The sequence below is a fragment of the Gavia stellata genome, chromosome 2, assembly GCF_030936135.1.
Source record: "Gavia stellata isolate bGavSte3 chromosome 2, bGavSte3.hap2, whole genome shotgun sequence".
NCBI lineage: Eukaryota > Metazoa > Chordata > Aves > Gaviiformes > Gaviidae > Gavia > Gavia stellata.
In genome coordinates, this window is record NC_082595.1 from 86,867,292 (window position 1) to 86,883,887 (window position 16,596).

General features: G+C 42.2%; 1 protein-coding gene across 1 annotated transcript; it reads left to right on the forward strand.

The window, feature by feature from the left end:
* Positions 1-3,459: 3,459 nt before the first annotated feature.
* On the forward strand, positions 3,460-10,473 carry LOC104257626 (glutathione S-transferase 3). Its single transcript, XM_059828916.1, has 6 exons — positions 3,460-3,550; positions 5,411-5,462; positions 6,231-6,363; positions 8,135-8,276; positions 9,092-9,223; positions 9,787-10,473. The coding sequence occupies exons 1-6, from the start codon at positions 3,464-3,466 to the stop codon at positions 9,928-9,930; spliced, it is 690 nt and encodes a 229-aa protein (XP_059684899.1). The 5' UTR covers positions 3,460-3,463; the 3' UTR covers positions 9,931-10,473.
* Positions 10,474-16,596: the final 6,123 nt, after the last annotated feature.

Below are 16,596 nucleotides of genomic sequence, written 5' to 3' on the forward strand. Positions count from 1 at the left end.
GTGGAAATAAAGTAATTGGAATTCCCCATGCAGCCTCCCCAATGCAGTGTGAATGGGGAATGTGCAAGAGGGAGTTTCTGAGGTGGTTCGAATAAGGCTGCCTTGGCGGGTTTGGCAGCACAAAACAATGGCAGACTGCCCCATGCAGTGCCTCACTTGGATGTGTCTGCAGTCTTGGAAGCTTGACTACCCTACGTTCTCCTACAAATGGACCTTGAGCTTGTTTGGAGGTTCTAGCAGGGGAGCGCAGCTACCGTATACCCTTGACCGATGAACGGTACGCCTCTATCGGGGAAGGTCGTCCTCTTCGACCGAGCGCGCAGCTTCGGGAGGGACGCACATGGAGCGGTGAGGGAGGAAGGGGACACCCGCCTAGCCAGCCAGATCAGCCGAATCAACCCTGGCGATCAATGGGGTGACAGATGTCGCAGCCAGATCGCCCTCACATCCGAAATACAGTGCCGCCCGCAGTGGTATATAACGGTCAAAATACCCAATCCGCTCTATGTTACGGCGACGCCGCCGAGGCCGAAAATTCAGCGACAGGTACCGCAGAATCACCTCTCTGTAGCGAAAAAACCGCTTCAAGCTAAAACAGTTCGAAAGCTTTACCGTTTTTTCCTTAAGTTTTCCTCCCAGAAGCCTTTGCGAAATATGCAGAGTAGCGGCTTCCTATTGGCGGTTGTCCCCCTTGTGACTGCCTCCTAGCGCTGAGGCTGAGGGCGGGGTAGGTGGGTGGGTGCGCTGGCCTCCGGCTCGGCTCGGCTCGGCTCGGCTCGGCTCGGCTCGGCTCGGCTCGCTGCTTTCCTCACGGGGTGTCAGCCAGCTGCGGGCGGGTGGCGCCCCGCGGCGGGAAGCACTGCTGCCTCGCTGGTTAAAAGCCGTGTACGTTCACTTGTTTTTATTATTTTTTTGTTAATTCTTAGTGTGACTAATGTGGGCTTCTGTGATTTCTCTTTTCCCATCACCACCCTGCTGTCCTCTGGCTCGCTTGGCTCTTGTATGGGGGGCGGTGGGGGCTGTGCTGGGTTCAGGTTGGCATTCGGGTGTCTGATCGGGAGGTAGCCCCCCTGGTCCCGGGCTGCTCGCCCTGGACTTAACCAGTGCTCCCATAAGAAGCGCGTACTCGAGCGTTTCTCATCTCTTATGTCAGAGCTTGTTCTGTTCTGCTCTCTGCCTCCAAGCCCTCCCCTCACCGCCAGCTATCAGCATGACGGCTCCCCATTTAATAACGTGAACCACTCTTCATCTCGTGTCTCCTTGGCACGAATGGAAGGGGTTGGAGTTGATGGCCTGGGAGGCTACTACCTGTCATACACTGAGCAGGGGGCTTTCCCCCCAGGTTGGTGTTAGATGACGCAGGGTAGAGAAGAGCGGCCGCTGTTGGGCTGAGGGCTGCTGGATGCGAGCAGTGACAACCGGGGCCTGGAGCCTTGGGTGTGCAGGACGTGCCAGGCGCAGCTGGCCTCCCGGCCCTCTTCACCAGTGTGCTCCTGGTCTGCGTGGCTAGCATGGGAGCCATGACTTCTTGCACGGATACTTATGTTCCCTCTTTCCCCCTGTTAGCCCAGGCGGCCTTCATACACCACAACAAGGGAGTAAATTCAGAGCCTTTTTTCCCAAAGTCCCTTTTGCTGCCAAGATACCAGGCTGAGGGGAATGGCCAGCAATCTACCTGCGATTGCGGCTCCTGGCTGCAAATTGCCATTTTCCCTCCTTTACTTCTGGTGAGAAGAGCGGGGAAGGGAGAGGCTCTTTGCCCATCCCCAGGACACTCCCTTTCCATCAGACTTCAGTTCACAAGTTGGACTTCCTCTTCCAATACTGCGTGGCAGGCTCAGTCTTAGGAACCAGAATGCTACAGCTTGCTTCAAAGCTTGCTGATCCCCTTGTATTTACGAGACAAGCATTCACCATGTCTTTACCTTCCGTTTGCCTTTGCTGCATTGATGTGAGCTTGGCAACAGTGACTTGCTTGTCTCCTGTGACATGTCAGTTGGACTGCTAGGAGCATGTCTTAGGAAGGTGCACTGAAGAAAAGTGACTCTTCTGTTTCTGTTTTAAACGTCGAATTAAAAATCACCTTTGGCTTTTTTTTCCTTCTGTGAAATTAGCTGCATTACAAGAAACTCCTGTTTCATTCTGTTCTTTCACGTAGTTCACACTGATACTTTTCTTTTAGTCTTTTTTTCTGTTTCTCATGCCCTGTTATATTTATTAGCAGTACAGATACTCAGTAATGTTTGAGTTCCCAGTGACTTAACTAAGAAGAAATGGAGGCCCCAAAGCAGCCGTGAAGGGCCGAATAGCCTGGCTCATTTGAATTCCCGTGGTCAGATGCAGTCTCATATTTTGTGTTCTGTTTTCATGCCTGTTGGCTAACAAGCGGATTGCTTGCCTTGTGTGCGCTCAAGGCCTTTCAAAGGTCGCTTTTTCCCTCTGCTTATGAAGGAATGCTTGCAGCATTGGGAACTGGAGGTTATTGTTTGCATGCCAACAGCCTCTTTTCCAGAATTACTTGAACTGTGGATTGGAGTGACAAGAAATCTCCCTACAGAGAGAAAACAGCTCTCAGTTGCAGCAACGAGTTGATATTACCGAGTTCTGCATACAAAATGCCAGTATGATGAAATTTGATGCTCACTTGGCTTATGGCTCTGCAGTGGAATCCAATTCCTGCTGAGACCAAAACACTAGTCTATTCAAAAAATAACAAGTAATAGCCTCATTTATGAAGCCATTCAAGAACTAAAATGCTGCTTGTAAAGCATGGCGTATTTGATCAACTGAAAAGTCTATAAAGTTTTGCTTAGCAACAGGTTTGTTAATGAAAAGAAGTGCGACCAGTAGAAGGCTAAGTAATGCAACAGTCTGAATCTTTGTATTTTAATCTGGATTATTACGGAAGAAACTGGTCATTCTTTTGAAGTTTCTACTGATTCTGGATCACCACAGCTAGAAAGAAAAGTGGGAGGCTTTGAAAATACGTTCCCATACTTCACCTAAGTATGCGTTGAATTAAAGTTTAGATACTTTTGGCATTCTTTGATATAAGGGCTGCCAGATTTGAAAAACCTGTCTACTGCCTCTTCTCCCCTTTGATCGAAACTTGGCTTTCAGGGGTGATTGAGTAACTGTAGTGCTAAAATTTACATTTTGTAAAAGTTTTAAGGATTTCCTTAGTGGTGACTTTATTTTTTTTTTCTGTTATCTCCTACTTAGCAACTTGATGCTTACTTTTCCTGAATTTCAGGGGAATAAAAAGACTATTAAATACTCTGACTTGAATGTGCAGCAGTAAAACCAAATCAGGTTTTAGACTGAAATTTACTGAAATGTTTTGCCAAAAATTAACTTAAATTTTTGTCATGTGAGTGACCTGTGAACCATTATTCCAGCTGCCATCAGTTTTTTGTATCATGATTAACTTATCTTTTGTAACTATTTTAGGTAGTTTGAAGTCATGGCTGGAAACCCGAAACTTTACTACTTTGATGGAAGAGGCAAGATGGAGTCAATTCGCTGGCTGTTAGCTGCAGCTGGGGTCGAGGTTTGTTCTAGTGTTTTTGACTTTAAGCTGCACATTCGTAAGCTTGTCTTTGAGGCAGATCACAGGTTATTAACCAAAAAAGAAAAGGCATCCCAAGACGCAATAGTAAATGAGTGTTGGCTATTCAGTATAATTAAACACCCTTACTTTAGGTACACAAAAGTATGGCTTCAAGTTACATGTCTTCTAAGCATTGACACTGTAAACCAGTTTCTTGCTTAATGCAAGAATGTGTAATGCTTAATTAAGCATTTGATTACTGAGCCAGAGCTGTTGAGCTGAATAATAGATGTGTTCCTGGCATAACAAGTATTATCTGTGCCAAGTAAAACAGCAACGAATTTGCTTTCTCTAGTCTTTCTGTTTTCAGTTGGCTGCTCACACACAGATTTTTATTTTATTTTTCACTCCACTGGCTGCATCCTCCACAATAAGTTATAGTACAAAATATATTTTGTCCTACTTGCAACATTTAGATGAGGCTTAACAGGGTGAAGTGAGCAAATTGACTTACATGTGTAGGGAAATTAGAAATCTCAGAGCAGGAAGAAAAATATTTGGGTAAACCAGAGATGTAAGACACCACTTAAAAATAATTTTTTTTGATGGGATGTAATTTACTTATTCATTTGCTATCTATCTTGGTGATAAACTGATAATTCAGGACTAGTAGTTGCTCTGAGTGTCCTCTTACATAGTAGGCTGTTACACTTCATACAGTTACCCCTGTACTGAGACAAGGAACCTGAGTTTTTCAAAAAGACTACCAGCCTTTATTTGAAGGCCTTACAGAAGACACAACTGGTTGCTTCCCTGCATCGCTTGTTCCTATGTTTTAATTCCCTCTCTCTTTTCTTTTTTTTCTTTTTTTTTAAATTAAAAAAATGCCTGTTGACAAGTACCAATTATTTTTTCCTTGAGATATTCTTTTCCCAGCTTTTCATCAGCAGAAGCTTGTGTTCTGAATTTTAGACTCTGTGATCACACTTACTATGGTTGAACATTGGCACAGTATTAGTATGCCTAATCTTCTCGGCTTTCCCTAGCATAGCAAGTCTTAATTATTAACATAAGTTGCACAGATATTCTGAGAGAGGTCAACTGAGGAAGGATCCTTGGGAGTCCATAGCTAGGCACCTAGGGATTGGTAAGCTCAATCATTTTCTAGTCTCCATGGTCTACATTGATTATAGACCATGTATGGCATAGGCAAACATGTACATGCAGACATCTAACTTCGGTGTCTTAATCTTGAACTGAATTCCTCCATAAGTAGCACTGATTGGATCAGCCATTCTCAACTATATTGAATATAACTACAACATTCTGATCACAGGCAATTCTGTATCTTTTTGCTTCTCATCTAGTGAATAATTCTTCTTTAGGTGTCCTAAACATGCTTCTGTACTAAACTTCCTGCTGGGCATAATACTTTTACATTATTTTGTAAAAGCTTTGGTTTAATTTTCTAAGAATTTGTTCCTGTCTACCTCCCAAATCAAAATATCCCACAGCAGAGCTTTTTTTCCACATACCAGAAAGCATTTTAAGGACAGCCTAGTCTGTATTGTTGACCGTCTCACATTAAATTGCCTGTTCAATACCAAATAAACCATCGTCACTCCAGTTCTTATTGCCCATTTTTCTGCTAGGTTGGCTTTAGCAGCATTGGTCAAATATGATGGTCCAAGAGGTTTTGCCAGTGCTTCTGGCCTTGGTATTTTCTCCCTTAGAGCCATATCTGGAATGGAAGGAACCATGATATATATTCTCTTCCTTTTATGATGCTTAAAAACTTTATCTGTTTTAGAAATGTGAAAAGATACTAATTTCTTCTTCTTCCTCATTCTCTTTTGTCAGTTTGAAGAAGAGTTTTTGGAAACCCGAGAGCAGTATGAGAAGCTCCTGCAAGGTGAGTCCATGTGAAACCTCAAGAAAAGTGTGAGCAGACTTTACTTAGTCTCAGAGAAGACGTGTGAAGAGAAGACTTTGAAGACTGTGTGGGGCTTTCATCCCACACAGCAGAGAGGGGAGTAAAACTGAGAGCTGTGAACAGCTGCAGAGACTGATTTCCAACCAACCCCACCCCCCCACCCCCCCCCACCCCGCCCCCATATGTGGACAGATGCAATTGAAAATTGAATGTCTTTCCAACCTGGAGCGTTTCCCAGGCCTCTGGGTTGTTTTGTTCTCCGTTTGTCTACGTGTCTCACCTGGTCCCACAAACTTACCCTGGGCATCAGTAACTTACCAAAACTTGTCCTAAAACTTCATTGAATGTCCTGATTTAGCTTAAGATACTGGTTGTAAGGGAGCAATTTGGGAATCTGACGTTTGCTTCAACTGTGTTTTAAATAATGGAACAGAATTTTAAAAATATATTTAGAATTAGACACTTTTTACTCAGCTGATATGTTTAGTGTGATTGTCTCCACTGTATTTCAGTTTCAGCATAAAAGCTGCTGTACACAGTCCTCACTGCAACTTCAGTGAAATTTTTTTAAAGCAAGGGTGTTAATCCACAATAATTGTGTTCTGCAGTTTAATTTGTCTGCACCACTGTAATTTATTGTTTGCATGGAAGAACTCCAGTTTAACATAATGACTGCCTACAGCAAGCTCACCATAAAAGTAATGATCTTCTGAAGATCCAGTAGAATAATGTGTGGCTTTCCCTTAGGTGGATCCCTGCTATTTCAGCAAGTGCCCATGGTGGAGATTGATGGGATGAAGATGGTGCAGACCAGAGCCATCCTCAGCTACATAGCAGCAAAGTACAATCTCTATGGGAAGGACCTGAAGGAGAGAGCCCTGTACTGTAATAGTACTACTCTTCGTAAATTTATTATAGTAGCTTAGATACATCTAGAATTAATTGCATACTTGCATACCCAGAGAATCACCTGTGTTCCTCAGCAACACACAACTTGCAGCGAGCCTGAGAGGCCACAGCTAGATGCAGGCCAACTGATTTGTTCCAATTCGATTATTTCTACATAAAAATATTTGAAGCAGGGGTTTATTGTGCATTAGTAAAAGATTAATACTTGACACAGGTATTCAAGAGGTGACTGGCATGTTAATGTTGATCTACTTTTGTAAACAGAAAACTTTTTGGAAAGCAATTGTTAGTTTTTAACTTTTGGCTGCAAAGTAAGATCTGTCATTCATGTTATCTGTGATTGCATGATGTTCCACAGCATTGTAAAAAGTGCATGGTTTAGGTCTTTGGGAGTTGGGGCAAGAACAGCTAAAAGCTGTTGAAAAGCTTCCGCTGTCACGTGAAATTAAATCCAGGTCTTGATGTTGTGTCTGTGTGAAGGGAAAAAAAAGTGATTGGGCTATCTCAATATGTATCCTTTAAATGTCCATTTCCTGTTGTTTTTCAAAAGAAGGAAAGCTAAAGATCAACTAGTAAAGCATCTAACTTTGATAGAGACTTTACAATAAACTGTCCTTAAACGGTGCAAATGGTTGGAAGAATTGGCTGGTTCAGGGAAGTAACAAAAAGAATGAATATTCAGATAGGAGCCTCAGTCATAGCTTATCAGCTTCTTTGTGTTGTTAATAAGCCGTCATTTCTTGTAGTTTGCATTCCTTGCATACCTCTTCCTTCAAACAGAATTCTCTTCCATGGAGTTTTAGATTTAGCCTGGAGCCTATTCCTGCTGTCTTACCAGCAAATATAAATAAGTATATTTGTTGATTTGTTCTTGGGCAGGGGGAAGGGAGCATCAGTGTTTTGAGGAAGGCGTGCTGTGATTAGCTCTAGGTTTAAGTACTTTGGATAGCTGGTCTTGTACAGTGTGGAAGTGCAGTTTTGGAAGACCAGGTGGATGCAGGCCAGAAGCTGGCATACATTAAGGCTTGTAGGAATATCTGATAGCACCTTATTGCACATAACATGTTTAATCCTTACAGAGGCTTTTTCGAGAAGCTGTTGCCTGACAACAAAAACTGCAATTAGTCTTATTACACAGCAGGAATTCAAATCTGTTACAACATAGGATAGTTAGAAGACTTTGTTAGACTATTTTACCAGATATTTTATTCATATTCATGAGGACTTAATGTAAATTTGAGTCTTGTCTACAGTACAAAACATGCTGTCAGAGCTCTGGAAAATGGATAAAAGAACTGCTGTACTAATAATTTAGCTAGATGTGGAACCTGATAGACTTCAGGTTTCCAGCCCCATTACTAATCTATTTGGCACCACTTGGACATTGGATGAAACCCTGAAGGTGGGATACATCCAGGTGACTAAGCCAGTTGGGGATGAATCTTCTCGTGGTACTGTGTGTTTCTTTGGTGATGCTGAAATGATCTGTAACACCAAAGTTAAACTTTTGTAACCTCTGTACAATCCTGTTTAATCCTGCACAATGAGGCAAGTGAAGTGCCAACAACACTACAAATATGAGTGAGACTCAGACTGTGACATATTTTTTTTTTTAACTGCGAAAATAATTTTCATGAGGGGGGTGGGAAATTAAACTTTTACTATCACAACACAAATCTAAGAAAACTCTGCTTTATGAAGGTGCCTTCTTATTTAAGGTTTTTGTTTGCTTTGGTTTTAAGGATTGATATGTATGTTGGAGGAACTGATGACCTTATGGGCTTCATTTTGATGTTCCCGTTCTTATCAGCTGAAGATAAAGAGAAACAACGTGCTGTTATAGTTCAAAAGGCGACAAGCAGGTATTTCCCAGCATATGAAAAGGTATGTAGGAGGATCATTTCCTTCCATTGTTCTGGAAGGATAACAATGGGAACACTGAGTATTTTACCGAAAGCAGAAGAAACAGAAAGGTGTCAGCGCAGTACTTTAAACCAGGACATCATACTGTCTCCAGGCTGGAGAGATGAGAGGGAGGTCAGAGCAGTACGAAACAAGTTGGGGTGGGTTAAATGCAGAAATTCCTAAGTGAGATTTCATGGTCTGAGCAGCATCAACATTCAGACTGAAGGGTCCAACTATCTGGCAGAAATAGCTGCTTTTCTGTTTTAAAGACTAAAGGGAAGACAATTTCCCACTTAAATACTATCATCTCTCCTATAGATGGCTGCCAGAGTTTATTCTGCCTTAGATTCCACTTGTTGTGTCCTAGCCCCAGTGCTTTAGGTTGATCACCTCTCTTTTACATTCTCTATTTTCCCATTGAAGCTGTAACTACATACAGAAAAAATCAAGATTTATTAGGCTGGAAAGGAGTGAATACCAAGGAGGTTTCTAACCCTGTAGTCCAGTACGTGGCATTACCTATGGCTATAGGAAGGAAGGATGGCTAAGAGAAACCCTGGGATTCTAGATTGCCGCTGTAAGGACTGCTCATAGATATCCTGTAAAATGATCAGTGGCTGCAGGCACTGGGCCCACATCCCCCACACTAGTAGTATCCCTAGTTGCATGGGAGAGAAAGGTGAAAAGAAGAGGAGGCAGTAAGTATTGTCAAAGAAGGTGTGCCTGTGTGTTTTGAAAATATCAACCCCAGCTGGCTATCCACATCTTAAGGTTTTCACTTACGACACTTCTAGGTTTTGAAAGACCATGGGCAGGACTTTCTTGTTGGCAACAATTTTAGCTGGGCAGATGTTCATCTTCTTGAAGCCATTTTAATGGTAGAAGAGAAGAAGTCGGACGTGCTCTCAGGCTTTCCTCAGTTACAGGTACCTTACAGTAACAATACACTCATATGGCTGGAAAGGTGATAAATGATATTTCAAAGTCTGTTGTGTGTAGATAATTCTACAAAACAAGAGCATTTGTCCCTCCTCTTTCACTGTAGTCTCGCTCTTCTTGCTTTAGGAAGAACCTCATAATATGTTTCATCCAGAGAATCTATTATTTTCTGGAGTAATCCCTGTATAGATCTGAAGAAATCCACCCTCCCTTTTTTTTTTTTCCCCCTCCCCTCACCAATTCTGTGATATCTTTAAGCAGAAGATATTTTCTGTATCACTAGAAGTGATTTGAGTAAAGTACACATCCGAAACCACAGATAACTGTTTCCACTTCATCCCATATCAATACAAGACAGAGGGCTGTTTTATTACTGTTTAAAATATCTAGGTTGGGGTGAGGAGGAGTAAAATTCATCCATGGTTAAACTATTTCTTCTCTTGCCTCCACATACAACTTGTTAAAGGATGTTACACAAGTCAGTAAAATTGTTTTTTCTTGTGTTACTTTCTGTTTTTTGAATGCCATGTACTTACTATTTACCTTTTAGGCATTTAAAGCAAGGATAAGCAGCATCCCCACAATCAAGAAATTTCTAGAGCCAGGAAGCCAGAGGAAACCTGTTCCTGATGATAAATACGTGGAGACTGTGAGGAGAGTTCTCCGCATGTATTATGACATAAAAGCGAATTAGTGTGCCTGGCTAAAACAACAGCTGTGCTTGGTTTAAGAGAACTGTCAGATTGTATGTGTACAATTATACTGCAGAGAGAGGTAAAGGGGTGTTCAAAAGGAGTTTCAATGGGCAGTATCTCATGTTCTCCCATATAAAATACAGTAGGCAGGTATCTTTTATAACACTTTACTACTAGCCTATTTTTTTCCTTCGTTCTTCGTGATATTTTTCTGGTAATTTTAAGCAAGTGAAATGGCAGCAAGCATGCTGTCTTCCTGGAGACTTTTTGGAAGAGTGAAAAGGAAAGAAATGTGAACTGCTGACTGACAGCTTCAGCATGTTCTGCTACTTCTAAGGATTTTCTTCCGAGATCCAGGTTGGATTTTTGTATGATGATTGCTTCCAGTTCAGGCCTTTATTGTTTTTAATATCACTGTAGGCAAATGAAATAAGTGTTTTTTAAAGAAAATAGGAGGGAGGTGTTTCTCTTGCCACTTCTGTTGGACATCGGTGACTTGTCTGAAATACCAGCATTGTGCCTTTATAACTAAGCTGCACCTTTATTACTGAATTAGGAAACAAATCAATTGCCAAATGGCATTTTTGTGTAACTAACTGCTCTATCTAGAGGATCTGTTCTAATCAAATAAACTTTTTATTTTCATGTTGTCATCTTGTGTCATGAATGAAAGTTGGGGCTTGCAAACTTCATTTTTACTTTTCCTGGAGGATAAATTCTTTATACTTGATATGAAGAGGATCCTTGTTAACCTGTATGTCTCGCGCAAAGGTATTTCATTTGCAGTTATAAACCAGAGCTGGGAGATGTGAAGGAGAGGTAGTAAACCAGCACACAAACCTGATATAGTGCCTATCTAAGGTCTAATACCTGCCAAACACAAAATATTATTTCTTTTCCTCTTTTTTTTTTTTTTTTAAAATCATCTACGGTTTCAGCAGATGAGTTGACAAATCAATTTCAAATGTTTTTAATTACTTCAATAAACGGCACTTATGCTTTGAAAAGCTGCACTATAGGATGTTATCTTGGGGTTTCATATCTGTTATTTATAGTTCTATATTAACGATATAGTTTACAAGAAAAGACTTGTGCTCAATCCCTAATGGCATTGTTTAATTCCTGTGTTAGCTATGGGTTGAGAAATAAGATGCTGCTTGACCTTGGAATGCAGTGAGTACACTCGTCTAATATTAGATGAATGAGTTGCCCACTTGAGAGCTCATCAATCTGCCCAGCTTCATCATGACTGAATTTCTCAGCACTACGAATGCTTTTCCCTCATTGCCAGGAGTAGAAGGTCTATACTGACCTACGCTGGCTTATCTATCACCTGCCTTCTTAATGTCAATTGCAATTACAGTTTAGTCCTTGATTTAATCTCAGGTTGGTTTAATAATAAAGTTTGGAAAACCCTGTAGTTGTTGATCTTAATTCCTTTGCTAAGTGAACTCTTTGTGCAGAATATGAGGCAAGTTGTGGTGTAATTGGGTATTTGGGCCGGTCTTATTTAATATCTTTATCAATTATCTGGAAAAGGAGATTGAGTGCACCCTCAGTAAGTTTGCAGACAACACCAAGTCGGGCGGGTGTGTTGATCTGCTCGAGGGTAGGAAGGGTCTGTGTGGAATAATTGCTGGAGGTAATTTAGGAATTAAATTTATATTAAAGGTACAGCATTGAAGAAATCTTCAGGGTGGAGTGTGGCGAATATGCGAGGAATCCATCCCACAGAAGTTCCCTAGGCAACCTTAGATGTTGGCAACACCAGGGGAGCTTGGCGTGCTGACTCTAAGAGAAACTACACAGAGGGTGGAGCGGAGTGAAGACACCGCAGCCAGGCTCTGTGATAAGACGGGATCTGGAAGGTACTATGGAACTGACAAGCTGCATATTTACCACCCTAAGCCAACAGTCTGTCATTTTATGACAAAATACTATCCTTTGGGTGAACTTTGCTCATTATAATCTCATTATAATACCAGAAAACACATCTCCATCCCAAAGCTACCCACCTCCAAGGTGCGACCACCCCTCACTGAGCTTGCGCTCTGAATTTTTCTTAGTCTATACCTTTAAAAGAGAACGAGAAACTTTTACACCAATTACAATAGAGGTATGTATGACTAGAGTCACTCAAGCTCCACCTGTAAGGACAAATAATATAAAATGGCTTAAGAGAGGAGGGATGCCAGGGAAGATACCATCGCAGACCACCTTTGATACCTGGGATCAGTCGACGGGCTGAGCCTCTCTTCCCCTCCACAGGGACGCCTTTGGGTAAGATTCGAACACTTGGTTATACCGAGTGCTTCCCCGTGAAACTTAGAAATCTCTATAGAGTTGCTTTATAACTTAACGCGTTTGTAGCCAGGCTATATTACTCACATTCTTGGTATTTGCACATGCTTTGCAAGCAGTAATTTTATCACCGGCAATCCAAAAGAACTTGTGTATCTGTTGCTTCAATAAACTGCACTATTCACTAATCTAGCCGTGAGAGTTCTCATTGAACGCCACCAAATCCCTTAAGTGTGGCCGTGCTAGTTCATGGAACGCGACTAGACTGAAAGTGTGCAGTGTTATGAGTGTATCCGTAATCGTGAGAGTTCAATACATTGAATGCGACCGGACTTGTAACATCCTGATGGTGTTACGAGTGTATCCGTAATTGTGAGAGTTCAATACATTGAACGTGACCGGACTTGTAACACAGAAAAATTGGGCATCACTCAGAATCTAAGCCTAGCCGCCCCCAGCCCCTCTGATATCTGAGGACAAGCTGGAACGCAAGGGGGTTCATTTTCTGCCAAATTGCCTTGCCCTTTAACGTGACAGGTCTGCAGAGGGATCTGGACAGGCTGGATCGATGGGCCCAGGCCAACTGTATGAGGTTCAACAAGGCCAAGTGCCGGGTCCTGCACTTGGGTCACAACAACCCCAGACAACGCTACAGGCTTGGGGACGAGTGGCTGGAAAGCTGCCCCGCAGAAAAGGACCTGGGGGTGTTGATTGACAGCCGGCTGAAGATGAGCCAGCAGTGTGCCCAGGTGGCCAAGAAGGCCAAGATCATCCTGGCCTGTGTCAGAAATAGTGTGGCCAGCAGGAGTAGGGAAGTGATCGTGTCCCTGTACTCGGCTCTGGTGAGGCCGCACCTCGAATCCTGTGTTCAGTTTTGGGCCCCTCACTACAAGAAGGACATTGAGGTGCTGGAGCGTGTCCAGAGAAGGGCGACGAAGCTGGTGAGGGGTCTGGAGCACAAGTCTTATGAGGAGCGGCTGAGGGAACTGGGATTGTTTAGCCTGGAGCAGAGGAGGCTGAGGGGAGACCTTATTGCTCCCTACAAGTACCTGAAAGGGGGTTGCAGAGAGGTGGGTGTTGGTCTCTTCTCCCAAGTGACTAGTGATAGGACAAGAGGAAACGTCCTCAAGTTGTGCCAGGGGAGGTTTAGATTGGATATTAGGAAAAACTTCTTCACTGAAAGGGTTGTCAGGCATTGGAACAGGCTGCCCAGGGAGGTGGTTGAGTCACCATCCCTGGAGGTATTTGTGTAGATGAGGCGCTTAGGGACATGGTTTAGTGGTGGACTTAGCAGGGTTAGCTTAGTGGTTGGACTCGATGATCTTAAAGGTCTTTCCCAACCTAAATGATTCTATGAATGCTGTTCAAGCAAATGTTCCACAAGCAAAGATGCAGAAGATATAGGAGATTACTGTCTGCCAGTAGTTGCCCGTGATAAGCCTAACAGCTGATGGTCATGCCTTTTAGTAAATAGGGTGGCACAGTAGCAATGAATGTGAATAGAAGAACAGTTGATACTGAAACCTTGACATCAGCACTGTATGTGTTTGGGGACAGGGTTACTTCATCCTAGGTCAAGAGTGGTTGTGTGGACTGAATGTCCCTTAGACTGCATTGGGTGCAGTCTTGGAGCAATTCTTTCAGTTTAATTTCATCCAGAAAGAATCCAGTTTGTAGACTCCAAGATCACACTGTGATGGGAACCAAAGCACAATTAAATTCATTCTAAAAACATACTCCTTTTCCAGACCACTAATGTAGACATACCCTGTAATGCTCTGGGTCTGGCCCAACTGATGGGTCATTTCCTGGTATTTCAGTAAATCATTGATAAGAACTTGTATTCTGTTTGGTTATTTTTTATTTATCTTCTTGATTTGGTTTGAGATGAAGACACCTAAATGTGTTTATATATGAGCTAGTGTGTACTTCTTCATAGAACATCTACAACCATTTTTGCTTATGCTATCATCACAGGGCTACATGGTGTGACAGTGTTGTGGGTTAACCCTGTCTTAAGGATGTAGCATTTCTTATTGGGCCATTCCCACACAGATTCATCAGTTTAATTTCTAGCCTGTACAGAGTGACAGGTCTATAGACCATTATCATAATCTTCCAAATTCTGGGCAAACTAGGGAGGAAATCAGCTTAGATCTAAGTCTTTTGTAAAAAATCCCCATATTGAGTACCCTTGAGTCCTGGTACAGCTCTCTAGGTGGTAATTATTTAGGTCTTTAGCTGACTTTGGTAATGCTTTTAAGACACATCAGAGCACTTCAGTTCTGCTACCAGCCTTCAAGACAGTAGTAAGCAAAGAAGATATACAGATGTTTGTTGCTGTTTCTCCTATGTCTCTCGATATTGGTAGCCCAGTAATTCCTGTCTCAAAATCAGTTAAGAATGCATGATAACCCCAGGAGTAGTTTCACTCTTAACTATCCCAAAGCACTTACTTAGGTGTTAGACAGGCAGTTTTGATGTATTTTCCAAGAAGGACTTGGGTTTGTCTTCAACCCTTGCTCTGGTAAGACCTATTTATGTACAAATCAGCTTGCAGCATCATTCTGATAGCCAGGCAAAAGCTATGCTTAGTGGGAGTAAGGGCTGTGGTCCTACACAACCTGTTTTGGTTTAAAACACTCGCTGTCAATGGAATTCCTAGTTCATTCCCATTGAAAGCACTGGGAAAATTCTCACAGATTTAATAGTGAGTCCAGGCTATAGGCTTTAGTACAAGTTACGGTTTCTGGTGACCGTTTGGGATCTTTATAGATTGCTCTGCATTGTGTGTGTGCTTATATTTTGGTAGGTTGCACTTAATTCCAATGGAACTTTAGTATTTGGGTGAGTACCTCTGAAGGTGCAAAAGAAGTGCCAGCTATTCATAGGGATTTTGCAGATCTCCTGCGTGCTTCTTGTGGCACTTCTTCATACTTGAGTATAGCAACATTAACCAAAAAAAAAGCAAGATGCCAAATTCAGGCAAGACTAGTCAGACCAACTGACTGGAGGGTTCCTAACACTGCTTACAGCAGCCATTTGACAGACTTTTCTATGTTTAGTAGAGAGATACAAAATCCCCCGCAAGGGCTATACTTTATTTCTGATGTCTTTACTGTGTAGACTATCCATAGCGAATAGTTCAGGCTGTGGCTTTACAGCCAACTCTCTCACCAAAAAAGACAGGCCTCCCTTGGCTACTCCATCTCCTTCCCTGTTTTTCTTGTCTTACTATTCACAACATAAGCTGAACCAGTTGAAAACTCTAGACTTTTTATTTTAAGGGTGATTTTTTACTGGCTCAGACAATTAATCACAAATTCAGCTAGATTGCTGGTGCCAGCACAAGTTAGGCAGTAAGAACAAGTGGCTGCGAGCCACAGAGGAGGTATGACCACTTTCTTAATTGGACTCTTTTCAGTTGTATAGATCAGCTTAAGCATTTATAAAACTACTGCCAAAATGTACTGGATACAGGAGTACAGCAATTAACATAGTCTTACAAAATAACTTTTTGTAAGTGATTTTCACTTAGTGAATCATTTTCCTGATCTCTGAGAGGATCATCACTATGTTTCCCATACAATGCAGTTATCACTGTTGCTGTACTTAGGCACAGAAATGCATAATTTAAAAATATATATATTTTAAGGTAAGAATTTTTTGGTTTTACCTCTGTAACAATCACCTTTAAACACTTAAAAGTCTTTGTTCTTGGCCCGTGTTTAACAGCATGCAGTATCTTTATCCCAGTCTTTAGTGCCATGGGAAGGGTGGCTGCAGCCTGAGGTCATCTTTCCTGACACGCTCACTTACCTTGTTCCCTTTCCAGTTCGAAGGATAATTTCTGGAAAGCAGAGACCTCTCTAGGAAGTTACTGCAAGGTAAGTTGCTTGACAGTCTTGAATGACTTCTACCAGATTTTGTTACCTTGTGTACTACCATGCAAACCAGTCTCCAGTCTTCTCAGCCTGAGGGAATATTAGCTCAAAATGATCAAAAGAGGGTGCATTTAGTGCTTAGGCTCAGGCTGCCAGCTGCCACATTTTTCCGTCTATCACTAGTTGTGGTGGGGTGACCTTGGCTGGCTGCCAGATGCCCACCCAGCCACTCTCTCACTGCCCCTCCTCAACAGGGCAGGAAGAGAAAATAAGATAAAAAAGCTTGAGATAAAAACAGGGAGATCATTTACCATTTACCATCATAGGCAAAATAGCCTTGATTTGGGAGAAATTAATTTATTGCCAATTAATATAGAGTTGGATGGTGACAAAGGCAAAAACTTAAACACCTTCCTCCCACTGCTCTTCTTCCAAGGCTAAACTTCCCTCCTTCATTCCCGACTCCTCTACCCGTCTCTC

What these genes read in the sequence shown, in the direction of transcription:
- LOC104257626 (XM_059828916.1), top strand. Translation starts at nt 3,464, where the DNA reads ATGGCTGGAAACCCGAAACTTTACTACTTTGATGGAAGAGGCAAGATG. An exon ending in TAGCTGCAGCTGGGGTCGAG is followed by an intron (nt 3,551 to 5,410) that starts GTTTGTTCTAGT and finishes CTCTTTTGTCAG; the next exon opens with TTTGAAGAAGAGTTTTTGGA. An exon ending in ATTTCCCAGCATATGAAAAG is followed by an intron (nt 8,277 to 9,091) that starts GTATGTAGGAGG and finishes CGACACTTCTAG; the next exon opens with GTTTTGAAAGACCATGGGCA.